Below are 27358 nucleotides of genomic sequence, written 5' to 3'. Positions count from 1 at the left end.
TTTGAGCCAAGTACAGGGTGGCAGAGAGTTACCTTGTCTACCTAAGAAGTCAAATCTTCTCTTCAAGGTAATCGACAGGTCACAATTTTCATGATAGTAGCAACTATCTGTTACATAGACTAGTGCTTACAGCACTCACCCAGGAAGAAGATGCACTTCCTGCTTCCCTGGAGAGTATCCTAAGTGTCAGTCTATCTAGATTATATATAAAGTATCCTCTCTCCCTATAGGAGAGAGTAAGAAAAACTAATGAAGAATTCACAAGGTCAAAAAGATGACAAAAGTCAGATACTAGAATGCACACATGGAAAGCATTCAGAGTGCGCTGTGAATGACAGATTTTAGGAAAAAAAAGATTCTTAGGCAAAGAACCAAAGCAATGAGAGCACATAGTTATACAGACCAGAAAAAAAAAAAAAGTTGTGCTTTTGCACCTTTCCCTGGGTTTGACAGTATAAGCAAATAAAATAGACATAGCCAGCAACCCCTAGCTGTTTCTGAGACTGTGTGTGCATCTTCCAAACACACTTCCATACTTCCATTCTTTGCAATCTCTTAAAAAAATAAACTAGCAGTTTCTGTATGAAGTTGTTACAGAGAATGAAAAGGCATCATTTCAAAGTGTATCTGAAGATTTAATTGCAAGATTATCAGACTTTAAGTCATTGACATTCCTTCTCAAAATATACAGCATGATCTAATATGTCATTTCTACTATAGCTTTGGTATAAAAATGTTTTGAGGCACAAAGATTTAGAACTATCAAAATTAACGATCCAGAATTTTTGCAACTAAAGTAGTATGTTTTTCTGAACATAATGTAGTCATATGTAAGATGGTAGGAAATGCTATAATAAGTCATTGCAGACAATACTGACAGTTCTGAAAAGTGTCAGTTAAGAAAAACAGATAATTTGTCTTTGAAAAGAGGGCCTTCACATGACCACTGAAATCCACAGATCTACAACTTACATATTACTAGAGAATTCAGTTACACTACTAAGCAACCAGTTAGTTATTACAACATGTACATAAGTGTTCCCAGGAATTAGAAGATAAATCTTAACTAGTGCCTGTAAGTACTGCAGTAGACAAATTTGATCGGAAATGAGGGGTGATGTCTGGGGAACTGGATCAAACCACTTCTCAAATACCCCACCTAACATGCTTGTGTGCATATTTTTATGACATCAAGTAAATACAACAGAGCTAGGTCATACAAGAACTAGGTCATGCAAAGAAAGCCACAATTTTTATGGAGTATTTTTTCTCTATAACACTTTATTAAGTATTTTTCATTGCATCTATGCATTGATCATTTTCCAGTATCCAGCTAGGCAAAAACAGATAGCAAAGAAAAATTTAGTTAAAAAAGATTGTTGGGTTTTGGTTTTAGTTCACAGGCTGATCCTTAAACAACAAGTACAAGACTGTATATCTTGGAGAGAATGAAATGTAGTTCACTGTTATATAAACCGGTAATTTAGTCTGGGATGCTGATCTCCGGCTTACAGCATATGCATAATGAGACACTGAATGCATTCTTCATTCTCCTGCAAAGCCAGTGCAATATTTCTCTAGGTACTTCTGAAGTTGTTTGACTGCATTTTCCAAAGATGCTTATGAACTCTTGTAACACTGATCAGGAGCTAGATTTATTCTCCTAACGTTCAGCTCTGTTGCAAAGGTTCTTGCCTTTTGATAGAAGAAGAGAGACATTTCCCGATCCACAAGGAAGTTATGGTAGATGATTGCAAGTCTTGTGTAAATCTTCAGTTGAGCTTTTTTATTGCCCAGGTCCATGGCAGCAGCAAGTGCCAAATGATAATAGCCTGCTGCATCAAAGGGATCCTGAAATAAGAGACACAAAGATAGTACCCCCTATAGTACAACCGGTGTAAGAGGACATCCAAGCTCAGTTTATTAGGTATCAAATGAGAATAATATAGATTCTGGTAGGTTTTCCCACTTTATTATTTACATTCTAAATGCATAAAAACAGAATGTGGTAAAACCTGATGTTATGAAACATTGCTCAATGTAACAATTTTCTGCAGTGATTTTTCGTATTTCTTACCTTAAGGTCATAGAATATAATGTCTCCTAAGATCAAGTACACCTTGACGTAATACAGTGTTTCCTCCTCAAACTCCAGAGGAGAGGAACAGAGGGACAAGGCCTTTAAATAAAAGTGTTCAGCTAGTTCACAGTGACCCAAATGATGATGGATGGCAGCCAGCCGATGGTAAGCTATTCGTTCATTTAGCTGATTTCCTAATGAGATAATGTATGAGTCAGGATAAAATCAAAGAGACAAAGTAGTCAAATTTTCTCGAACCAGAATACATCTATGCTATTTTTTGTTTGGTATTTGCTGATCTTTTATTGAATAAAACGAGTTTTGCTCAAGAAATACATGGCCAAAACCTGCCCTTTAAGAAAAGTCCCACAGAATTCCTGAATTTCCCAGTGTAGGATTTGACAGTGTCTTGGATTTTCTTAAGAAATAATTACATTCATATCTCTCATGTATAGATATACACACCCTGCGCATACTGACACAGAATAGAAATAGATTATTTTGCAAGTATAGTAGTTAAAAGGATTAAAGACTCCCTTGGCCCTCCCAGTACATACTTTACATCAAAAGTTATGACAAAAAGATGATTTTCAGACTGATCAAAGTGACCTGTCTGTGCGCGTATGGAGGGGTGAGAGGGTTCTTAATCAGTTGAACAGCTCTCAAATTTTAAGAATCATCATTTTGGAAACTGCCCTATTGTTTTTGACTACTTTTTCCTACGTCGGTTCACCAGCAAGGCTATGAGCAAATCTAAGATATTATGACACTCCAAAGCCTCTTGGTACAATACTATTCATTAGTATTACAGCTTAGCTGTGAGAAGAACACTCAATTCGGACTTGGAATCCCATGTTTAATTCTGTGCTTTAGCAAAGGTTTTCCGTGTGAGCTTGGAGTTAGAAGAGACAGCAATAAAGTTGTTCATTCTTGAATGGAAGCAAAAATAGCAATTATAGCATCATTATGAAATCCTGGCAAGAAATCTAACTGAATTGAAATGACGAAAGCTTTTTAGAATTCTGCCTTATTTTGGCAATAGCAGTAACATTCAGCTGTAATTGAAATGGGTCTTACCTAAACTTACACTGAGCATAAGAGATGCTCTTGCATATTCCAGACTTTCCTCATAAGCCTTCAGATTCACCAGCAATTCCACCAGTTTATTGCATAATCTGAGTTCAGTGGTTTTGTTGCCAGTCTTAACAGCAAGTGGAAGAGCCCTGTCCTGAAATGCATAAAAACAGCTTAGGTGCTGCTGAACCCCAAGATAAGCACTGACAGGCTTCTGTTTATGTCATGTCAAGCAATTCCTGGTTTTATTTTGCTCTTTGCATAAGCCATATCTTACACACAGGAGTTGCAACAGGTGAAATCTATTAACACCATGACAAAGTACTCAGCTGCAATAAGTTATAAACTGCTGAGAGGATCAGCTTTTGGTTTGGCATTTGTAGAACACCTGCTGTGATGGGAGAGTACATAATTATCGATGCAGTAGAAAAAACACACAAACCCTGTAGAAAGTCACTGCTTTCTCCTTTTCCCAAGTACCATTGAAAAATATGTCTCCAGCAGCTTCAAACAATTCCATTCCTAAATTTGGATCTCCTGTGTAAAGAGCAGCATTCTGAGCAACCTGAAAAGAAAACAAGGAATGGGGAAAGAGAAAAAATCTTGGTTACTTCTTGGTAAAAAAAAAAAAAAATCATAAATATTAGCAACTGAAAAAAGATCTTGTTAAGGCCTGTCATTATAAGATAGAAAAGGCTATATTTTATGAGTCTTTTTGGTACCCCGGTTTTGAGCCGGCCAGTGGCAGATGCAGAAGAAGGAACATAAAGACCTGGGTACATAGTGTTATGGTCTCCCTTTTTCTGGCAATAGTACCCTGCTACCTTTGTCACTACATGGCACTCTAAAAACCAATAGTGCATTTGATAGCTGCAACATTAAATTTGAATTAAATTGCACTTATAGAAATAAATTCTAATTGCAAGTTAGATACTACTAACAGTGCAGATTTAAAAGCCTGTGAAGTGAATTCTGTAAATAAATGCACCTCCACTCTCTTGTTATTCTGAAATAAGTATACGCCATGTTAGCAAAAAGGACTCCCTGAAAGGTAGCATGCGTCCTCCCCAAAGCAAGGATACCAGGACACTCAGTTGCTGATAGGATAAGCAGTAATGAGAAAGGGGACTTGCACATGAAGCAAGTTGAAGAATCTTGCTTTGGTTTTGGGATCTTTAGTTTTCAAGTTGCATTCAATTAATACAAGTCCAGCTCACTACTTAGGCAGAAAGACAGCAATCCTTTTCAGCCTATTTTGGCCTCAGGCGCCTAAGGACTCTTGCATCACATTTTTGGAAGTTGTTTTACATGCAAGGTAAAATGTGATGATTTGCACAAATTACTGGCACAGCGGTCAACCTTTTAGTGGGCAGATTCCTGCTTTGAGGCTTTTCTCATGGAGAGACACTGACTCTGCTCTAAATATCAGGTTCCATACATGCACAGTATAAAATACACATGCTTGTCCCTGGCCCGCTCCTCCTCTTGCAGGAAATAAAACAGATGGAGAGAATCATCCCACATGCTGATTTTGCTTTTATACTACCAGGTGACTGACTAGGGGGCTATCAGCTAAAAGCATTTAGTAAAAGAAAAAAGAAATAACAGGCCTATAACACAGTCCCTTCCTGTAAGCACATTTATTCAGTTGGTAAGTATTCAAAAATCTAACTTAATTGAAAGAAAAAAAAAATCATTAAAGTAGCCCCACCTGTTTTGTCTGAGGACATTTTAAACATGAATGCATTTCCTATGTTTTCCTGCTGCTTTGTAGAATTTTTTCAAAACATCTTAACAACAGATGTGTGATTATTTTGTTTAGAGATCATGTTTTGGTACCACTCACACACCAGCCAAGACTCAGATCTTACTATATCAGGTTCTGTATACATCCTGCACGACAAGGCAGCACTGTCCCTTACAACAGAAGTATTTTTAACCCCTTTACAAAAGCAAGAAACTAATTCCCCAAATACTTCAGTGAATGGCTAGAAGCCATATAGACAGTCAGGCCTGGGCTGCAGTGCAGCTCAGAGAAAGACTCCAGATCATCCAGTTTCAGCAGCCACAAGGGCTAGATCCCTGTTTCAGGTCACCTTTCAGTCTGTGTTAGCACAGGAGGAGAAGCAGCAGCAGGTCCCAGTTGGTCGCAGGGGGTCCGAGGTGTGCGAGCCACCTGCCTCCTGTCTCACTGTTGCAAAGGCGGCGGCAGCTCCAGCTGGCGCCGTGCCGTGCTATGCACGGCCACAGAAGGAAAGCTTTAGATACTTTGGAAATGCTTCCTGAAAAAGCTACTCTCTCTTCCTGGGGATCTGGCCCACAAGCCAGCATGCTAAGATGATTATTATGTTATCCACCAGCATGTAGCATGCATACACAGTTTGATTGCTGTGGTGCTGTAGAGCTGGCAGACGATGAAGAAATACAGAGTTTACAACAGAGCAGGCACTAAGAAAGGTCACTGCCCAAAATCTTCATGGAGTCAAGCAACAGATTTCAATGGAGCACCACTGGAAAATGCTGAGACTTTCAGCTGTTAAGTATTACATAAATAGTGTTACTATACATTCAGAACATCAGTTAGCAAAATCTCTGGGGTTGTTATATTGAATTACTTACTCTCTTACCATGCCACCTGCATCACGTTGACAACATGTGCATGCCTGTAAGTGTTGACAACATACCTGAATATAAAGATCCACAAGCTCATTCTGCCTCAGAATGTAATAGATCTTTCCTGCCCGTAGCCAAGCATATGCCTCTTTCTCTTTTTTCTGGAGATCTATAAATATTCCAAGGCTTCTTTTGGTATATTCCAGAGCTGACCTGTAAGCCCTGAAACAGGGGAAAACTGCTAATCACTGAGGGGTTCTTCAGAATTGGGAATGTTTTTCTTCATAATAAAAAACCTTTATGTTAATGTAAAAAACAATGTTTCCTCTATTCAATGCACAATTATAATCTCAGCTATATTCCATTAGTAATTATCAAATTTGGTCTTCTTCCTTTTCCTTTTTTGTTCAATCTATGTTTCCTATTAGATTGTTATCACGTTATATTATTTCAGGATAGTTAATTTTAGATGTGTCCTTCCCCTACACCTCAGGCTAGTGACAGGTGGAAAAAAATCTTTCCTCATCTTTAGCTCTTTATCATTTGTTATCTTCTTTAACGATTATCATTTATGGCTTTTTCCTACAAACCTCAAAGAAATGGTGTCTGTAAATTTTTTTTGTAAATATCACCTAGGCCTCAGACTTAAGCAGAATTCAAACTAATCAGCATTCATAGAAAATCTTGGAGGGGGGTGGACAAGACATGATCAGTTCTAGAAGCACCTAAATTATTAGATCACTGGGCAGTGCAATTTTCTTTAAGTGTATGGGCACTGTGCTTTCAGAAGAGTGGTCATACTTTTCATTGGAAAGACCTGTCAGATTGATTGAGCTTGTGCTTTATACCAGACACAGAAGCCTCAGCCTTCCTTATTAAATCCTTCTCTAGCTGTGTTGTGATAGACTCCCATCAGCTTGCCCTGGTGCATTTTCCTCCAAGCACAACACAAACATATGAAAATAACATTAACTGTGCAGTTACAGTGAATCTTTACCCAGTGCATCTTTAGAACAGCCTACTTAGACCTCCAAAAAGATCCAAAACAAATCTAAAAGTAATACATTCCCTAGTATTTCACACTATCAAGACTTCAGTTCTGTCTCAACAAGGTAGCTCATCTGGGGGGGCGGGGGGGGGGGGGGGCGGAATGTTTTTACCAGTTCTCGATTCTTACAGAGACTGAAGAGACCTGTCACTCCTTTTATACTCACAAGAGGAAGTAAAGAGCCACTGAACAAGCCTGACATTTCAGTCTTCTCTTCTTTGCTAACAAGCTGCTAATACGAGGAAAGGCAAGGTAGTTAAAGTAGTCCAACTCAGCCCAATTACTGAATGCCACTTCCATCCCTCCTTCAGTTTTTGCTTTTACAGCAGACAGAAGCATATACCAATCCATAACCCAGCACGGCAGCTGGAACAGGTCAGGCTGTGTCCCCTGGCATGGCCACAGTAATTTACAATGGAGGTGGTGACACCAAGGACATCATTGTTTCTGTTACTTCATCATAGACACATATCCTTTTTACTTGGGACTGTTAACTCACAGAACACTGTGATACTATGGTCTAATATCATTATTGAGTATGTGCTATTATCCGGTAGCGTGCTAAGGTTACACAGCCAACATTATTTGGGAGCCAGGCTTCTAGGTGAGGAGCAGGGAGCTGGACTCGATAATCCTTATGAGCCCCTTCCAACTTGAGATATTCTATGATTCTGTGATAAATTCCATGCACTACATGCACACAAAGAGCACCTTCTCCAGCTAGTGAAATCCTTCTGCAAATTCCAGGTAGTTTGAAATCTTAATCAAATCCTTTGTCTTCATCCTCTCCAAAGGATTTTTCACCAACTATCTCATTAAACAGCAGTGAACAAAGCAAAATAAATTAGGTCATATATTAGGAAAGTTAGATGCTTGGACAGCAGCCACATAAAGCTAAAATAAATATCTACTCTCTTTCCACAACTGAGGATATTTTTTCCCTCCTTACTGAGGCATGCTTGAAAATACCTGAATCTAAAGTGACTCCCTGAAGTGAGATACAGTAAGGAGAGGGAAAAAAAAAAAAAAAAAAATCAAAGCTGCCTTAAAAAACACTTGAAAAATTGTCTAGAGAAACCTGTAGGTTTCCCCAGCACCTGTTAGTTACTATAAATTGACTTGTGCAGTCTGTCTTTTCAATAAAGCAAAGCAAAAAAATGGTATTCTGAACATAAGAGCAGTATAGAAATGGCTGGAGACTGACACTATGCAGTTTTGTACATAGGATTTGTGCTTATTCAAGTTCTGAAAAAAGCGTTTCCTCAAAGAGAAACACTACATACAGACAATTTAACGTCTGACCTGTTTGGAATATGTTATTTCGTTTCTAATGGAAAAATTGTCTTGTAAAAAATTTATCATCATAAACAAGTCACCTGCCGGCAATGATCCTAGAGCTATAGCAGTCATCAAGAGTTGCATAACATATAATACTTTTAAAATGTATTTACATAGATTTTTTAAAATAATTTGGCTCTTGAAGTGCTGTTAATCCTGCTGAACATTGCCTCCCTCGAGAGATAATAGTTACTTAAAAACAAGAGAAGTCTCCACTAGCACTGGACCCTTCAATTCTAATAAAGCATATAGATAAAGCAGAGTGAAAAAAAAAATCAGTCATATTCAGCTCATATCCAGCTCTAGAGCCCCCAGCACAGGAAAGACATGGACCTGTGGGAGCAGCTCCAGAGGAGGGCCACAAAAAAGATCAGAGGGATGGAACACCTCTGCTACGAAGAAAGTCTGAGAGAGTTGGGGTTGTTCAGCCTGGAGAAGAGAAGGCTGCGGAGAGACCTTATTGTGGCCTTTCAGTACTTAAAGGGGGCCTATAAGAAAGACGGGGACAGAATTTTTACCAAGGTCTACAGCAATAGGACAAGGGGTAATGGTTTTAAACTAAAAGAGGGTAGGTTCAGGCTGGATATAAGGAAGAAGTTTTTTTACAACGAGGATGGTGAAACACTGGCACAGGTTGCCCAGAGAGGTGGTAGATGCCCCATCCCTGGAAGCATTCACAGTCAGACTGGATGGGGCTCTGAGCACCCTGATGTAGTTGTAGATGTCCCTGCCCATTGCAGGGGGGTTGGACTAGATGACCTTTAAAGGTCCCTTCCAACCCAAACTATTCTACGATTCAGCTGTCACGAAAATTGAGATCCTTTAGCATGACAGAAAAGTTACAATCAGAATAAAAGCAAAGTCATTCAGCATATCTTACCTTTCTGTTCCTAAAGACAAATAGAGCTGACTAATGGTTTCCAAAATTTGCCCCTCCAGAACTTTGTTGGACATCTTTCTAGCTAAAGATAGTTGATATTCATTGTAGATGACACACTGAGCCTCATTGGGAACAACTGTACTGTAGAACTGACACAGCATTTTAATTGCTTGTAGTTGACCTAGGAGAATAGATTGGAAATACTAACATGAATCTCTATTTTAAAATGAAAGTTAAATTAATTGTAAAATAATTCGTTCTTACTGTTTCACAAATTCAGCACAGTCAATGAGTAACAATATAAAAGTCATAACAAGAAGATTCCACTGCCAGTTTCTTCACCCCCAAAGTTAACAAAGAGGTTATTCAAACTTAGTCTCCAAACTAAAATAATAAAAGTCACCTGACCTGTATAAGCTGCCTTAATCATAGCAAGAATAAATAAAGCATGGGTCTTTTAAATACAACTATTTTATGCAAAAGTAATCCAGATCACCAATTATTTTCATACCTTTAAACTTGAGTGTGATGCTGTTTGTACTACCAATGATATCAGAACTATTGTAAATATTATTGAACATAGAAATCTCTAGACTTTTTACTAATTAAGTTACTTAGGTTTTTTTTCTTAACATTTCGTTTTCTCTATAATTTCTGACAAACCTAAGTACCACCAGAACAGCAAGCCAACATGTATTTTTTTCTTCACCATTACAGGACAGACCAAAGATTTCAGTCACTTTGATAGCTATCACATAACTGGACATAAAGTGTTGTTTAAGCAACAAATATAAGATACCTAGGAACAACTATAACATACCTATATAACAAACATTCCCTAATGGTACATTTTGTAACTTTGAGAGAAAAAAACGTACTTACTTTCCAGATGACTTGTCTCCATTGCAACTAAAAAAGCCCATTCATAATAAAACCTTCCTTTTTCTCTTTGAGTTTCACTAACATAGTAACATCCCAACTGAAGGAGGACTTGGATAAAGTCTTGGCCACAGTCCATACTTGGAAGTTTGGAGAATAGCTTCACTGCCCTGATATAATAACGTTCTGCCAGCTTGCTGGCTGCTGCATGCAGGCAGAGTGCCCCAAAATTAGCCAGGGCTATAGCTTGGTTATGGGTCATATTGGTCTCTTCTGAAAGATGCAGTGCTTTGTAGTAGCTCTCAGCAGCTTCTTTTGTATTGTTTGTTCTTTTCAAAGCAATAGCAAGCATGTTATAAGCGATGCCTAGCTGTTGAGGATTGCTCCATGAAGAGTCTACGACAGCATTTAAAATGGCTAAAGCCACATCATATTGCCTGTAAAGAATATATAACCAAGCAAGTGAAACCAAATAGTTAATAGTTTCCTCTGGCTTAGCAGAAACATCAGAGTCCAGTGCTTTCATCATGTAAACAATGGCTTTTCCATACCATTTGTGGTGGCTGTACAGTTTTGATAAACTAAGATAGATGGCGCTGCATAGTCCTTGCTGCTCCTTAGTAAATACAGAGGAAAGTGCTTGTATGAGGTAAGGTGCAATTTGGGATGGGAGTATTTGTCTGAGTTTTCTCAGGCCATAGAGCTTGGGAGCATTTTTGATGACTAAATCAATCCTTTTCAAGGAATCCGTTAGAGCACTGGAGCTCTGGGAAGAGGCAACCTTTATGCAACTTAATACAATGTGCGGCAAACACTTTTCATTGTAGGACTCCGCTAGTTTGAAATAACAGCTGTTTGATAAGTTGTTTTGTAAACCCAAGTCATTAAGCAACAGTTGAAACCTTTCCAAGAATGGTAGTGCCTCTTCATGCTGTTTGTGTGTACTGTAGTGTTTTGCCAGTAGAAAGCATGCCCTTGCCTCTGCATGTTTGTTCTGGCTCAAAACCGTCCTCTTCAGAGCATACTTTAGAATATCTGACTCCAGGTCAGCACTGCAAATGTAGTTGGGAATTCCCATGAGAAGAGATGTAGCCTTGTCAAAAACATGAGCACATTTTTCTTTGTTCTTCTGTGTCAAGTAGATGACTGTTAGATTTGTATACAGAGCAATTACAAAGTACAAATCACTAAACCCTCCAGCTACTGCTCCCAACGCCTCCTCAAAATACACCCGAGCTTGAGAAAACTTCAGCTTTCTAACACTGAGCCTGCCTAACAGAAAGCATAGCCTTGCTAGTGCCCAGGACATATCTGCTTTCTTTGCTGCTTCCCTTGCTAATCTTAAAAAGCTAACCAGTTCTTCTTCATCTGAAAACCCATAAAACATGCTATTGATAAATGGATAAGAGAAATCATACAGGTTTTTGAAGTTTCTCTCATACTCTTTCCTATTTAAGAAAAGTAACAATGACTCAAAGATGTCAGATGCTTGAACATCATCTTTATGTATGTGGAAGCGAGGCCCTTCAGGCGGAGGAAAGATTTCTGTATTTGGACAGCTAACAGAATCCTCTCCTTCAGTAGTTGGCTCTTCTGCCTGAGTAGCCTCCGAATTCTTGAAGTTCTTCAGGAATTCTTCTATCTTGCCATTCTTGGTAGTGGATCCTGTGCTAGAATGTGAACATGGAATTTCTGAAATTCAAAAATAAATTACAGATCACAACTTCATGTGTGCATGCACACAAAAATCTCTGATAGACCCACAAAAACATTTATCAGTAGAAGATGCTGTTAGGAAAACATTATGTAAACATACTGCACTTTCTTAACAGTATGTCTAGGAGACAAGCCAAAGGTGGGGAAAGAGAGAGATCAAGAAGGATCAGGGAGGAACAAGTGTGGGAGACTGGAAGAGTGGGGATAAATGGGACTTGCCACATGTAAGCAGGTTGCTGATCAGTATGCTTGCCTAGCCAGGCCCTGTGCCTGATCCAACACTAATCCAACTGAAGTCCAACATTAATTCAAATTGGTTTGTGGCTGACTGTATACTCAAAAAGTATACTCTTAGTACATATTCTCTGTTCTTTCTGTGTATACATAAGCAAGAGAGATCTGCTAATGAATTACAATGAATTGGAAGACCCAAGGTCTGAACTGGAGCCTGGACAAAGGCCCTGAGGTCAGGGCATGGATACTGGATGGACTTGAGGTCTAAGGGAACTGTGAATTTGAACATGCGAGTTGAGTAAGGGTATGCCAATGTCTTGAGAGATAGCTAAGGCAGGTTAGCTGGCGGGGGGTGAGTAAGACGGAGCTATTTGAGCTGTTGAAGTCCACGTGGGTGCTGTGAGAGTGCCTGCAAAGGTCCTGTTCTCCTGTCCACATTACCTCTGTGTAGCCTGCCATACCTGTGTAACGTGTAATAATATTTCTTCTTTCAATCAAATACCAGCCCTGATTCTCTGCCGGCACAGATTAGCTTTCTCAAAATTACCAAGTTTGTGGTGATTGATGTGGTCATTGATCTAAATTCTCCTAGTACTGACATTGTTGAATATCTTACAAATATAAAAAAAGTCAGACATGCCACCATTTCTTTAGTCCTCTCACTGTTATCCAGCCAAGGTAATAGGGCAGGGACTAGGGATGTAGTTTGCAGTCATAGTCAGTGTAAAGCTTACAGCTGCATATCAACAGAAGCTTATTGAAGTTGCAGATTTAGAGCTCAGTTTCCTTAGAATCATATTTCTGAAACTGTTCAGCAGAATTATAAATATAAAAATTGGTATTTAGAGAAATGTAGTACAATACGAGTAATGATAGTGACAGCTTAGCAACTAAATGCCAAAGGGACTAATTCTGCATTCTCATCAAAATATCTCCTTTGGGAAATATAATTATGGGATGAATTTTTCTAGCAGACAGAAAATCTGCTGGAATTCAAAGTCAGCACTTGCCAGGTGCCCCACAAACAGTATTTTGCCCTGTTAAACAACATGAGGGAGTCAGGGGGTGGCATGTCTGTGTCACAGCAGTAAAAAGTCATACAGTTTGCAATTGGATAGCAAGGTCCAAGAAAGGCATCTGATATCAGCGAAAACCCACAGTGTCTTACAGCAAAACCTAGTGGTTACAGCAAAACCTAGGAAAGCACACAATGAGAGAAGAAAGTTCGAATGTGAACATTAGAAAGGGAAAAAGCTGGCAAAGATACCAAAAATATCAGAATTCATATTAATTTTATGTAAAAGTCGTATACATATGAAGTATTACCACATTCATGAGCTTTCTGAAATTCTGGTTCTTCTAATTGGTCTGTAAGAAAGAAAAAAGTCATTTAGTTATGGTATCTTAGTTCTTTTTCAGTTTTAAATATCCTAAAATGAGGCTATTTTTTAGTTCACAGTTCTTTATGTCAGAAGAACTGGATGTGTCCTGGAAATTTAGAAGGGAAGAAATTTGTAAGTCTGACCCAAAGCTAACAGATACTAGGGACTTACCCTCCTGCTGATACAATTAACTGCTTTCTACATGGTTATCATCATGCACCTACCACTTCTCAGTAAGGTGGAGAGACATCTGCATATTGCAGTTAGAATTAAAGCCAACCTACCCCTAAAATGAGGTAGCAAAAAGCCCTTAATATTACTGAAATAAGTTTTAGCATCACTCCAGGGGGGATAATTATTTCATAGAATCCTGGAATGGTTTGGGTTGGAAGGGACCTTAAAGATCACCTGGTTCCAACCCCCTGCCATGGCCAGGGACACCCTCCACTAGACCAGGTCGCTCAAAGCCCCATCCAGCCTGGCCTCAAACAGTTCCAGGGATGGGGCATCCACAACTTCTCCGGGCAACCTGTGCCAGTGCCTCACCACCCTCACAGTAAAGAACTTCTTCTTAACATCTAATCTAAGTGTACCCGCTTTCAGTTTAAAACTGTTACCCCTCGTTCTGTCACTACACTCCCTGACCAGGAGTCCCTCCCCATCTTTCCTGTAGGCTCCCTTTAAGTACTGGAAGGCTGCTATAAGGTCTTCCTGAAGCCTTCTCTTCTCCAGGCTAAACAACCCCAACTCTCTCAGCCTATCCTCGTACAGGAGGTCTTCCAGCCTCCTGATCATCTCCATGGCCCTCCTCTGGACTCGCTCCACCAGGTCCATGTTCTTATGTTGGAGGCCCCAGAGCTGAACACAGTACTCCAGGGGTACTCTGTTTAGGGTAGTTTGTGTAGATAAGAGTGTCAGACTTCTGTGGCCATTCCAATAACATGCAGATGAAAAATCCCTGTATCTATCTTTTCTTTTAAATTGCATATCTTTAAATTCTATAGACATTACTACTATACATCTAGTTTTAAATGTTTAACACAGCACATCTGTAGAACATTTAAGGATTACTGTTTTGTGTAGAAAATATTTCTCAAGATATTTCAGTTGTCATGCTGCATTTCAGGATTATATTCAGTGTCTTTCATGCGCTAGATGCAATATAAGTGGTACTGAGTGCATGAAGGATATATCTAAAAGCAGAGGCTCACAGAACTAGGTCTGTTTAAGCTGATGGGAAGCTATTTTACTAGCCTTTAAGAATGACCTCTCATTAACTGTTTACTTTTGGATCTTCTTTCTTTAAATGCTTTCCTGACTTTGGTGGACAGATGCCACAGATGTTTACAATAGCCGTAACTTAATGTTCTGAATATCTAATTGGGGAAGTGCTCATAAGTAAATACTTATTAGATTGAGGTAGATGGAAGGAATCAAAACCCCATTTACTCAGATCACACAACAAAACATCAAGTGAACACTGAAAACGCCAGCTCTGGGTAAGTCGTGTTGATCAATTGTGCAGTTTAAGAGAAAAAAGCGGTAAAGATGGTACTATTAGCTAGGAAGATGTGAAAAGAAGTTGGCACTTATAAAAATTAGGGAGGAGATGAGATGTGGTAAAAATATGTAACAGGCAAAAATAGCAGTATGTCCATTAAGCCCATGAGATTGTTTTAGTAACTAACAGAGGTCTGAGCTTTCATTCCCAGGCTTTTCATTTGAGCGAGATGAGATGTGGAGTCATTTTGCACATTGACATGCGTTACATTTTGCAACTCAGGTGTGACATACCTTAGTTATTGTTCACACACACACTGATTTACAGAATTAAACCAACGCACCTGAGTCAAACCTACACACCGGCTCCTTTCCAATTGGAGCCTACGGGCCTGTCTCTTAGGATGCCACTAATGGAGATAAAACTTTGTTAGGTATTTTGACAAGAAAACGTATTGCCACAGAACAGCCTGTGGTGGGATAAGAAATTGCTGCTCCTGTTCAGTTCAACATGACAATTATATTACTGTACCTTACACTAAGTTTGTAAAGCTGAAACACCAAATATTCCAATTAGTTTATGTAAAGCATGAGCACTTAGAGGAATAACAGCTGTATCAGAGATGATGTAGCTAAAAGTATATTTTTTCTTTGTATGAGTACATTTTGCTATTTTTCTATACCTTTGAAAGTCAAATCAAGCATGAAGAGGTGTATGTTTGCATTAGCTGTCAATAATTATTATGCCACCTTTCCCAAGATGAATGAAAAGCCAGCAGTATTTGGGTGAACATACTGCCTTTATAAAGCAGCACTCTGACATTTGAAAGCTTGAAGATCTGTTCAGCTCAATAACAGAGTTTTTCAAACCCTGCTGTTTAATTCACTCAAAAAAAGGACACAAGAAGATTTGTAAATGCTCTGCTGGGAAAAGTCTTGCATCAGCAGGAAAGTAGCAAAGATGATATAAAGGATTTTTACATGCCTATCTATGATGAAACTGAATACTAAGATATTTCAAAGTAGGTGTAAAGGCTGGAATCTCATTGAAATAGAAAAAAAAATCAGTTATAACAGGGATATAGAAACAGCACAGGTACCTTGTGTAGTAAAAAGGAGTAAAACTCATACTTACCTATTCGATACACAGAGCAAACATCTGTGATGGAGGTTTGTTTCAACAAATGTATCACTTCTTCCACATTTTTTTCTTTTGAAAAAAAAGATAGCTCTTCTGCTTCAAGAAAATCCAGGTCTTGTGGTCTAACAAAGAAAGGAGCAGCTTTGAAGGTGTCTGAAAGCAGATTTGGCTTGAGAAGCTCACTGCATCAGTCAAATTGGAGCTTGTTAGAGAAACTAATACGATCTTTACATTATAGGTCCTGTTGTGTTCAAAATTAGTATCAGTCATTTAAAAACATACATACAAAGTGATAGTAGCTATGATTGCAGCTAACAGTTTCTGCCATATCAGAGTAAGTTTTATGTCTATCTGTGTCATGGTATAGCATTTTATGAGAGCAACAGAATTTATTAAAAGCACAAATCTTTAAGGACATTATGGTATAGGTTTTCTAATATAAGCTTAAAGTTACACATCAAATGGACCTGCAAACAACATTCAAGAACTCCTTTTTTCAGCATGCAAACAATCCAGACATATTAATAGGAGAAGCCTATTTACATGGTGCCAATGCATGCTGAAATGCACTTTTTACAGGTTGGTTTCTGCATTATGAGCAATTACTTTTAAGAGGAGCCACATTTGAAAGAAGTTAAGGCCTGTAATTGAGGGTACTAGCAAAAACAGAACTTGGATGCTTTAACATAGATCTTGAAAGACGAGTAAAAATGGAATCTTCTGCAATAGTAAAACTTCTTGGATCTTGTGATCCAAAGAACACGGACTGAACCAGGTATAACAACTACAGCAACCCCTTTTCCCAGGAAGTAACCTGGGTACAGGCTGATAACATTTTCCAACATTTAAGCAGACTTCATATTCCAATTTCTTTGCATTTGTTTTGACTGATACGCACTATGACAATTCTCATTAAAAAAAAAACAAACCTGAGTTTAGCATTCAGTATTTTAAAGCTTAAGAGACTAAGTATCTTTTTGTTTATGAGTTAAATACATATCACTTACTTATTTTTAGATAAGTCCAGTTTAACATGACTTGTCTTCACAAAACCTATTTGGCCAGTAAACCCATGTCTTCCAAGAAACCATTCCATGCATTCAATGAAGTAGCCAAGGATCTCAATTTTGTCCCCTTCCTGGAAACTCATCTCTTCCAACACAATACTTTCATAATTCATCACAGCTAGACAGGATCCCATTGCTGTGTAATAAGGAGATAAATAATATTTGCAGATAAAGTAATTTAACAACACAAATACACTTAATAGAATAGCAACTCAGCAGAAGAACATATTTATCAAAAGACATTTCAGGAACTCACGAGTTGCACATCCGATGTGGCAAGATTTAAAGCATCCAAGCTTCATTGGTTTGGTTTGAGCAATTAGAATTGTAAATAACAGCAAAAAAGGCCTCATTTCCCAGCCATTAGAAAGAGAAGTCTAAAATGTTTTCAAAATGCTATCAAATTCCATCATGAAGCAACCAAAAAAAAAAAATGTTTTAAGTCCCTACTTTCCCTCTTATAAAGGGCTCTGAACTTGGGCCAGAGTAAAAACATTTGAACCGACTAATAAAATCCTTATTGGATAAATATGCAGTTATATACCAGTCAATACAGTATTAAAACTGACACATATAGTAGAAAATAAGCTATATTTACTCTCTAACCTCAGACCATCTGTATAAGTTTTATTTCTCTGGCAGCATTAGATAAAGCAATACACATGTGAAAGATCCACAACAATTACATTAGTGCATTTTCTTACTTTAAAGTTTGTCATCAAATCTACAGAGGCATCAACTTAATTACTCTTTACTACTTTGTGCATCTACTTAATACAGTAATTCGGAGGAAAGAGGGGAGAGATAAGCCTTTAGAGTTTAACTCAACTTAGGCAGGAATTTATGCTCTCACTAATTTTGCTACAATGTAATTTTGAAAGCTGTTTTCCCATCCTAATACAATGGAAAATAAGTTATTGAACCCTTTAGAGTCTGTCCTAACAAAAAGCATAGACTAAGTTTTGTTTGTTTTTTTTTTAATGCTGATGTTGATGAATGGAGTTTCTTACCAACTTTCCTGATGGATTTAGATTCAGGTTTGTATGTAAAATCAATAGGATTAGAATAGCCTTTAAGAAACCATCTGAAAGTAGAAAAAGAAATTGAAGTTAGTGTGTGAAACACTTCACTAAAGGTTGTGACAATAACAGTGATGTTTTAAATCCATTTGAAAACAGATGCACTCCTCCCACAATTATCTTTCAATTTCAGCACTGTCCATACACTTCAGACAGAGCTATGTTTTAAGTAATACTAGTAGTAAAAGAAGTGTTACTTCAGTCAAACAAACCTAACTTAGAAAGTCATGCTATTTCTCCCTGCCCAAGGTCAACAGAAAAATCCCATCTTTTTAACTCCTAAGAGCACGAAGAATGAATGATTTTCTGGCAATTCCTAAAGTGAGTCCATTGATGTAATTTTGGCTTTATAGCAATTATGAGCTCAGACATGAACTTGAAACAAACTGCACTAAGGGGGTGGATGGCTCTTGTCAATAGTGTTGAGTAAAAACACTGCTAGTCTAGTATCATCCACATTTCCAAGCATCCTGAAAAAAGAAAATTCTCACTTTATGTTATTCTAGAAACATTAACAGATTTTTATTTCAGACTTGGGGAAAGAAAAGCAATATCTAACTCACAAGATAGTAAACCACCTTTAAATGCTGCTCTGCAGGCATCTGGATTAATTTCAGTTGTGTGGTATGGAAGGAAATAAAGCATTTGTTCTCAGTGTTAATGGCAGAAGGGTGTTCCATAATAAGCTACCATTTAGAGACACCTATGTCCAAGCAGACATGTGTACATATGATATAAATGCATATGAAATAGGTAGCTAGAGTCAGGTACCTACTGATGAAAAGGGATCAATGGCTCCGGAGAAGCATTAGGCAGCATGGTCATGTCACCATCCACAGATCCACCTGCTACATCTTCAGTAAAAGCCCCGGTCTCAAAATAAGTCTTTATTTCATTGTCTCTAGCCATTATCTTTCTTATCAGATTGTCAGGATATAAAACAAAAAATGCCCCTAAAAAGAAAGCAGTGGAGCAGATGTCATTTTATGTAATGTTTTAGTGTCATACAAGCCTTAAAACTGGCTTCAAGAGCATCAGTACTATTCAATTAGAGATTGAAAACCTGAGATTTCACAAGAATTTTCCTCCTGATTGTCAGATATTCATACTTTTCTGCCTAGTTTCTCTTTCAGTAAAAAAAAAAATAATGCAGAGCTGAGGTGTTTGATGAAGTGTAGAACCTTCTGCTGCACCATTTTGCATGTTCTTATTGCAGTAATCCATGATCCATCTAGCCCATCATTCTGTCTCTGATGGTGGCAGCAGGTGATGCTGTTTAGGAGAAGCACATGAGCCTGGCAACTATCTGTAATCCTTCTCCTGTACATCTCCAGGATCTGCAATAATATTAAGCAAGTTGGAATGTACATCCCTCCCTAATCCTTTTGGTATCCATTTATGGACCAGTTGCACATGAATTTCTCTAATTCCCCTATGAAATAGTGGTGGTGAATGGAGTCAAATCCAGTTGGCAGCCGGGTCACGATTGGTGTTCCCCAGGGCTCAGTGTTGAGGCCGGTCCTGTTCAATATCTTCATTGATGATCTGGATGAGGAGATTGAGGGCACCCTCAGTAAGTTTGCAGATGACACCAAGCTCAGTGGAAGTGTCAATCTGCTGGAGGGTAGGAAGGCCCTACAGAGGGACCTGGACAGGCTGGATCGTTGGGCCAGGGCCAACTGTATGAGATTCAACAAGGCTGAGTGCTGGGTCCTGCACTTGGGTCACAACAACCCCATGCAATGCTACAGGCTTGGGGAGGAGTGGCTGGAGAGCTGCCTGGCAGAAAAGGACCTGGGGGTGTTGGCTGACAGCCGCCTGAACATGAGCCAGCAGTGTGCCCAGGTGGCCAAGAGGGCCAAAGGCATCCTGGCCTGTATCAGGAATAGCGTGGACAGCAGGACCAGGGCAGTGATAGTGCCCCTGTACTCGGCACTGGTGAGGCCGCACCTCGAGTGCTGTGTTCAGTTTTGGGCCCCTCACTACAAGAAGGACATCGAGGTGCTGGAGCGTGTCCAGAGAAGGGCAACGAAGCTGGTGAAGGGTCTGGAGCACAAGTCTTATGAGGAGCAGCTGAGGGAGCTGGGGGTGCTCAGCCTGGAGAAGAGGAGGCTGAGGGGAGCCCTTATTGCTCTCTACAACTACCTGAAAGGAGGCTGTAGCGAGGTGGGGGTCGGTCTCTTCTCCCAAGTGACAAGTGATAGGATGAGAGGAAAGGGCCTCAAGCTGCGCCAGGGGAAGTTTAGGTTGGATATTAGGAAGAACTTCTTCGCTGAAAGGGCAGTCAGGCACTGGCACAGGCTGCCCAGGGAAGTGGTTGAGTCTCCATCCCTGGAGGTATTTAAAAGACGGGTAGACGTGGTGCTTGAGGACATGGTTTAGTGGTGGACTTGGCAGTGCTAGGTTAACGGTTGGACTCGATGATCTTAAGGGTCTTTTCCAACCTAAATGATTCTATGATTCTATGATCCTACTGAACACAATCTGTGTTCCTTTCTCTTCTCTTTCTGGTGCAGTTGGAGTGAATAGATTTAAATTTTAACTTCATTAAGTATTTGAATAGGTCTTAATATTTGATTTTAGGATTTTAAAGAAAGGTGCTTCTCTAAATTTAGCCTTAGCATGTACAGTCTTCCTTACCTTCCTGTAGTAGCAGGCTTCTGTACATCAAATTTAATGATTTTTCATTTATACAGACTTCAATGCCTGTTTCTTCCTCCTCTTGAGAATAGAGCCAGAAAGATTGATCTAGGAATAAATTCTCCATGCAATGATTTATAAAACCTAGAAAAAAAATATCCAGTTTGTTTTCTTTGCAGTTTTACAGTACTATACAAGAAAATAACCTTTCAGAAAGTCAGACCGGAGTAGGCATTCAGGTAACTCCATTACTGCTCTAACCCACAACATATAACTAATTTTACTACATAGTATTGGCAAAATTACATCCATTAAGTCACATACATTACATCTACTTTTAATGCTTAGCTCTCACTAACTACATCTAAAAGGCACACAACTTTTCTGTGCCTAATCCTCCTGAAAAAGCAGACCATGTCCTCCCCTTACGAGGGTTCCCCGTAGTTTAGCTATATTTGCAAGGTTTGGAGTCTGAAAGAGGTAATCACTAGAAAGCTTTGAGCAACGGGTGCTTAGCACCACTTAATAACAGATGACTGGAAATAATCTCAAAAAATAATCTCTTTGTAAATTTCTGTTGCCTGATTCAGCTGTACCGATTTATGCAGGTACTGTGCCTGGGTATCAGATTCCTGGAATTTCTTTGGGACAGAGATGATGCTGCATACCAGAGTCATGTAAATCACAAGAAGGTAGCACTTGATCTCGGAAGCTGAGACTCCTTGCATTAGGACTTCAGGCTTTCAAAGCTATATGATAATTACAGGGAGATCTGGATTGGTGTATCATAATCAGCATGGTATAGATAGTAGATTATTACTTAAAGGGCCAACATTAATACATTAGCAAATCCTTGGTGCAAAAAGTTATGGTGAAGAGGAAAGGTGGGCAGATCAGTGATTAAGTTGCTACTCTCCTATTTGGAAGATGCTAAATCAATTCCTTGTTAGCCACAGCCTTGCCTAAGAAGAAACTTCATCTTCTTGTGCTTTCTCTACAAAACTGGATTCAAACAGTATTTTTTCTAGTTCTCTAAGGAGGATTTTAAAATACAAAATAGCAAGTAACATGAAATTAAAAATAAAATTCATTACTTTAAATTGATCTGATGGAAACAGGCAAATTCAATAGTAATGCACAGAAGCTCTCCATACATAGAAGAAAAAAAAAATCAGGTAAACAAAATGCAGACAAAGATCTGATTCAAATGCTATTCTTCAGAAAAGACCTGGAAGTTATAGTATAATAAAAATGGAACTCAAATCAATGGCATCATATTGTTAGAAAAGGCACGCTCACACTTAGAAGCAGAACTGAAGCATGCAAAGCATATGAAGTAATCTTTGTTTTACTTGGTATTTCCTCTGAAGCCTTACCAACTCTGTCCAGTTTGCTCACTACTATTCAGGAAAGATGTAGAACAACTAGAAGAGTCCAGTGGGAAGCATGATCAGAGGTCTAGAAAATACACTCTGTGAAGAAGGATTATAGCAATTAGGGTTGATTTTCCTAGTGAAAACAACACTGAGTGGAATTGTGGGTTAAAAGTCTCCAAATAGGTATTAGCATGGTGCAAAGAAAGAGGACTAACCTCGACATGTCTCTAGTGAGCAGAAAAAGCTGTAAAAGCATTTAAGTTGCAGCACAGTTTAGACTGTAGGACAAAAACACCTGGGTTGGAATAGACTACTTAGAAGATACAATCTGATTCTGGAGTATCTAACTTAGACAAGACATCTGCCAGGAACAGTAGCTGTTTTCTGCTTTGGGATAAAGGCAGGTTCTCCTGGAGGTTGGAGGGTCTCTCCAGCCCTATCACTAGTACCCAGTTCAGGAACATTACTTACTGCTATTACGAGTTAATACAAAGAATCTCAAAATCCTGTTCAACAAGTTCCCAATCAGAAATTGTGTGCAGAGGAATAAAACAAAAGCATATTGAACTGTTGTATGGTGAAACAGCTTTACCCAGTGAGTGGTAGGTTAGAAACTTCCATATTTCTTCAAAAGTTTTAAACGTCACCACTATTAGATCTTGATCACTATGAATGGACAGCAGTCTGGCAGAGAGCTCCTAAAAAATCAAAAACAATATTTTACTTACAATTATACTAGACTCGAGCACAATTTCTCACTAGGTAACACTTATGCTAAAATGCTATGTATTAAGAAGGATAAAATACCTCCAGGATTTTACCTATACGATACCTGTTCTTTAACACATACCTACAACATAGAGTGAGCCAAGTTTTAATCTGATTTTTTCTTACCAATTGTACCAACAGTTCCAGTAAGGTTAACTTACAGAGGGATTAAGACCTCATTACTGACCACACTGAGTGAGACTAAAGACGTGTCTGGTTCAGACACGTCTATGTATAGCGGCCAGCATTCTCTATTTAGAGCGTGAAAGCCAGGCAAGCATCTAGCAGTACTTTCCAAGAATACTCTCCTAGCACAGAGCAATTTACAGCTTGGGAACTGCCTTTGCCAGACATGTGGGCATTGATATTAAATAGTGGAAAGGGTTTCTTTTTGTTTGTTGGTTTGTTTTTTTTGACTTCAAATTTCTCTAGGTTGCTTGAACCACCATAAATTCTTAGGATCCACAAGATCCTGCTGTAGGTTAGCCTCAGAGCTCTGTACACATATGAAAACACATCTCCTTTGATGCATCTTTGAACCTGCTACCTGGTACCTTCAGTCTTGTTCCAGAAGAGACATTGAATAGTCATTCCCTAGTTCACTCTTTCCACGGTGAAGACAGTTAAATATACTGGAGGGTTTTGTTTGGTGGTTTTGGGTTTTGTTGTTTGTTTATTTTGCTTTTTTTAAGATGCAGTAAGATCCTTTTCTCCTTATTTGTACTGGTTTGTGTTGCTAGAGTACCATTAAATTGTGTGTTTAACAAAGATGAGCAACAATCGTTGTAAATTATAATGATGGATTTTAGCATTTCTGAAATTCTTTATAAAAGGGAGAACTACATAAACCTTCAAATAAGTGAAAGAAATACACATTTTGATGTATTCTAGCCAAAGAATGGTAATATACAGTCTGGATGCACTTCAGTTAGTAGCTTAAAAACAGGCCTCTCCAATGATGCTGGCTACTGTCTTTCAGGGAAATACAAAGAACTGTGGCAATTTATGAGACAAGTATTGGAACCAGTGTCTCAGAGAATAAATCAGATGTAAAGCTAATGGGTATAATGCTACCCTATCATTTCCCAGTACTGTACCCTTGCTCCCATCACACCAAAATTGAAATGCATCTTAAAACAATGTAAGGACTAATCAAAAAACTGATTCTAACTCTGGAAAAAAAATTGTTCCTCAAACATTTTCTGTAATCTGAGCAAGATGGAGCTGATCCACTGTTCTTATGACTGTTGTGTCATGATTTTAAAAGATCTCTGAATTAATTCTATTTAACTTCCATATTTTCAATTCACACATGAACAGATTAAAATACTAATTCTTTTTTGAAAACAAAGGTCCAACTTAAGCCTCTTCAACAGGCATTCCTCATCACTGCTTTGATCTTCTGCATGCCCCTTTCTACACTAGATTAAATATTAATGAGAGCCTGAAATCTATTAATAAATTGCCAACACATGCTAAAATATCTCAGCCTCAAGGGCTTTATGCACTGCTGAATATCAAAACAACATTCTGAGGAAACATTATAAACCTTGCTTCCTTCAAAGTCCTTTTCCCACTCTGTTTCTAATAAGGCCACAAATCTAGTCTATTTGTATGCTGTTTTCTTTCTCCTCCTGACCCCATCTCCCCCTAAACAAAAGCCAGAGCAGAGTAGCAGGAGTACAGACTGCTTTCACAGCCACAAAATCAGCAGGATGGTGATGGGAGAGTTCACAACACATGAAGGGAAAATCATGTAGAAACACATGCATCTGAGACAGTCATAAAGCCATAACTAATTAAGATTTCAGTGTTTGGCTTGCTAGTGAAGGAGGCTGGAACTCATGGCTCAGAAAAAAAAAAAAGGATACCAGAGGTCAAATGGTATCATCCTGCTTTTTCATCAAGAGGAAAGAGAAGGCTTTAAGTCGTATTTGAAGCAAACCTCATTGGTTGTAGAGGATGGGTTTCCTATATACAAACAAATTAAAGACAGTAATAAAAATATGCCAACCTTCTCGTGTGCTATTTAAAGCTATGGACATCTAGCCCTAGGAAGTCCAATATTTATGCTATTCTCCTTCAGACTTCCTCTTCAGCTTAGCGGTGGGCTTCCTCAGTAACCTGCATGCCAAATGACTCCAAGGGACTGGAAACTGAAGTCAAGAGTCAATATGAGAGCAAATTGAAAAAATCAGAAAACCATTATTTCCTTTGATGTAAATCAAAGCAGACCATATTTAAAATAAAACCCTTCAATGCCTTATTTAGGTGGGTTTATTTTACATCAGTTTGGCATTCCAGTCTTTTTCAGTGGTTCAATATCTCTAATGTCTCTAAATGGTTTTGGGCCATGGGAAACTCTGGTCACTCAAATTCGAGCATGCAGCATGTAGATGGAAATGGGACCCAAATATCTCTCAGATTATTTCAGTAGTACAGAGTGTGTTCTCTGAATAAATAAATCAATTCCCAAGCAACTGACTTACACTGAAAACTGCCATCACTTCCCTGCTGTCATTTTCCAGAAGACGGAGCTGCCCTCTGAGCTGTCTTTGGAGTCTGGGATCAGGACATCCACTCTTTCGTCTTACCATCGTTAACTTCAAGGAGATATCTGGAGAAAGATATCCATTTACAGTGCTACAAGTTTTGTGAATCAGCTTTGGAGAAGCAGAAAATCCCTCAAAATCACAAAATCCACATTATGAACTATTTTTTTCAGCTTCAGAGACAGGCACATGGAAAATTGACTTACTGCATGTTTCTTTTTCATTTTTATTATCCAGTAGAGATAGTAGCCTAGCATAAAACACAAGATTTTTTCGGTTGCATAATAAAGGCTACAGCTATACAAAGGAGAGTGATGTGAAAGTCTGTAGAAATTTTGGGAGACAACTGACACACTTGGCAATAGAGAAGAGCGAAGAGGAAAAAAAAGCAAGCAGAATGGTAATTTGTCAAATCAGACAGCTCTACGGACATTGAGAACATGCCTAGATTTCCAAATATCCCATGCATATTTTAAAAATTGAGGCAAACATACTAGAATCGCAAAAAAAACACCAAACCATAGATAGTTCAGCATGTTGCAACCCTTTATGCTAATCTTAAATTCATGGTTATCTGACATGTCACGCCCACTACTTCAGAAGGCTTCTATAAATTGAATACTGAAAAAGCTGTTTCTCAGCTAAGCTGGTTGAGCTGCAGCAACCAAGATAAATGGTCCAACTAAAAGCTCACTTACATGATTTCCCCAGCCCATCTGAAAGAAGGTAACTACCTGTTCTCAGATCTTGACATCTGTTTATGAGAAGCTTTTACTACAGCTAAGGGTACAGTTTCAGCTGGTTTCTCTCAGATAAAGAGGATCTTTGATAAAGCTGCTTTCATTCTGCATGTCTGTTAAATTAACTCAATAACAGTAAATCATATTCTTAAGTTTTCAGATACCCAGATGGGCACATATAAGCCAGTAATACCCACTCAGGAAGAATTCCAATTGCAAGTGTTCAAATAGGTCACACTTCCAGCAATAAATGGGATTGTTGTACATCCTAAAATATTCCAGCTCCTCTAAGTTTCACCTTTTAATCAAGTAAAATAGGTATTTTTCACATTCTAGTCTAATATGCTGCATCTTAATCTGTTTTCAGAGGGCTTCCTATGTATATCTCCAGGAGTTTTATGATGACTTGCACCTAAATTACTCATTACTTTAAGGCCAAGAAGGGTGGCTCAGAAATATAAAGCAGTGTTACTGAATTACAAGACCTCTCTGTTTAAGCTGTGGTCATATAGTCAATTGTTAGTACAAAGAACACAAACTAGATTCTTTGAACAGTACTTGGATCACTGTTAGGTAACAGTATTGTTGACCTTTTCATTTTACCTGAAGCTATAAAAGATACTGGCACAAGAGAAGACTATTACTTAAAAATGTAAATTTTCCAAGTTAAATTGCATCTCTGCAGTTACATATTTAAGTATTATATAAAGTTCATATTACTGAAATAATAATTACATTGAATTAAGATGACTGAAATATGGCTGCTTCTGCCAAAAGAACTATTAATAATGCCGAACTATTAATAATGCCTTATGGAAATGAAACATGGTCCAAAAACCCATTGCACCTATGGTAATCTTCCTGGCTGCTTCTCTGAGCTCTGATCCATACCCCCAGTTATAAAGAACCCACATTGCGTATAGAGTGAGACAAACAAGTACATAAGCACAAATATTTTAACTACAAATAACCATATGCCTGGCGGAGACTACTATTGATGTGATCTGTCAGGTCAAGCCAGAAAACAGAGTGCATCCCATTGTTGGTTTTTGATGGTTATTTCTCTTCCTCTACAAGAAGGGAAATGTGACTTGCCCCTCAACCCACAGAGCAAGCCATGAGCCCTCCAGAAGGGAAGCCTGCTGTACCTACTTACTGAAGAGCTGTGCTCAATTGCAACTTCATTGCAAATACAGCATTAAAAAAAAATAAAGACTTGGAAAGGCCACAAACTTAAAAATAAGACATTTT

At 38.6% G+C, this 27358-nt stretch overlaps 1 protein-coding gene across 1 annotated transcript in view; it reads right to left on the bottom strand.

The window, feature by feature from the left end:
- Positions 1-1620: 1620 nt before the first annotated feature.
- The window catches only part of SH3TC1 (SH3 domain and tetratricopeptide repeats 1), a gene marked incomplete at both ends in the record, with an annotated part of 28752 nt that continues 3014 nt past the window's right edge, over positions 1621-27358 (bottom strand). The window contains 15 exons of the mRNA XM_082314779.1: positions 1621-1851; positions 2078-2274; positions 3158-3308; positions 3597-3719; positions 5839-5989; positions 9034-9214; positions 9916-11604; positions 13189-13230; positions 15880-16007; positions 16893-17088; positions 17963-18036; positions 18807-18984; positions 20672-20815; positions 22640-22745; positions 25305-25432. Of these exons, the coding sequence (XP_082170905.1) occupies positions 1621-1851; positions 2078-2274; positions 3158-3308; positions 3597-3719; positions 5839-5989; positions 9034-9214; positions 9916-11604; positions 13189-13230; positions 15880-16007; positions 16893-17088; positions 17963-18036; positions 18807-18984; positions 20672-20815; positions 22640-22745; positions 25305-25432 (3719 nt within the window). The remainder of the gene's footprint in view (positions 1852-2077; positions 2275-3157; positions 3309-3596; positions 3720-5838; positions 5990-9033; positions 9215-9915; positions 11605-13188; positions 13231-15879; positions 16008-16892; positions 17089-17962; positions 18037-18806; positions 18985-20671; positions 20816-22639; positions 22746-25304; positions 25433-27358) is intronic.

The sequence above is a fragment of the Platalea leucorodia genome, assembly GCF_965183815.1.
Source record: "Platalea leucorodia genome assembly, chromosome: 6".
NCBI classification, from domain to species: domain Eukaryota; kingdom Metazoa; phylum Chordata; class Aves; order Pelecaniformes; family Threskiornithidae; genus Platalea; species Platalea leucorodia.
This window is presented reverse-complemented; position numbering and strand designations above follow the sequence as displayed.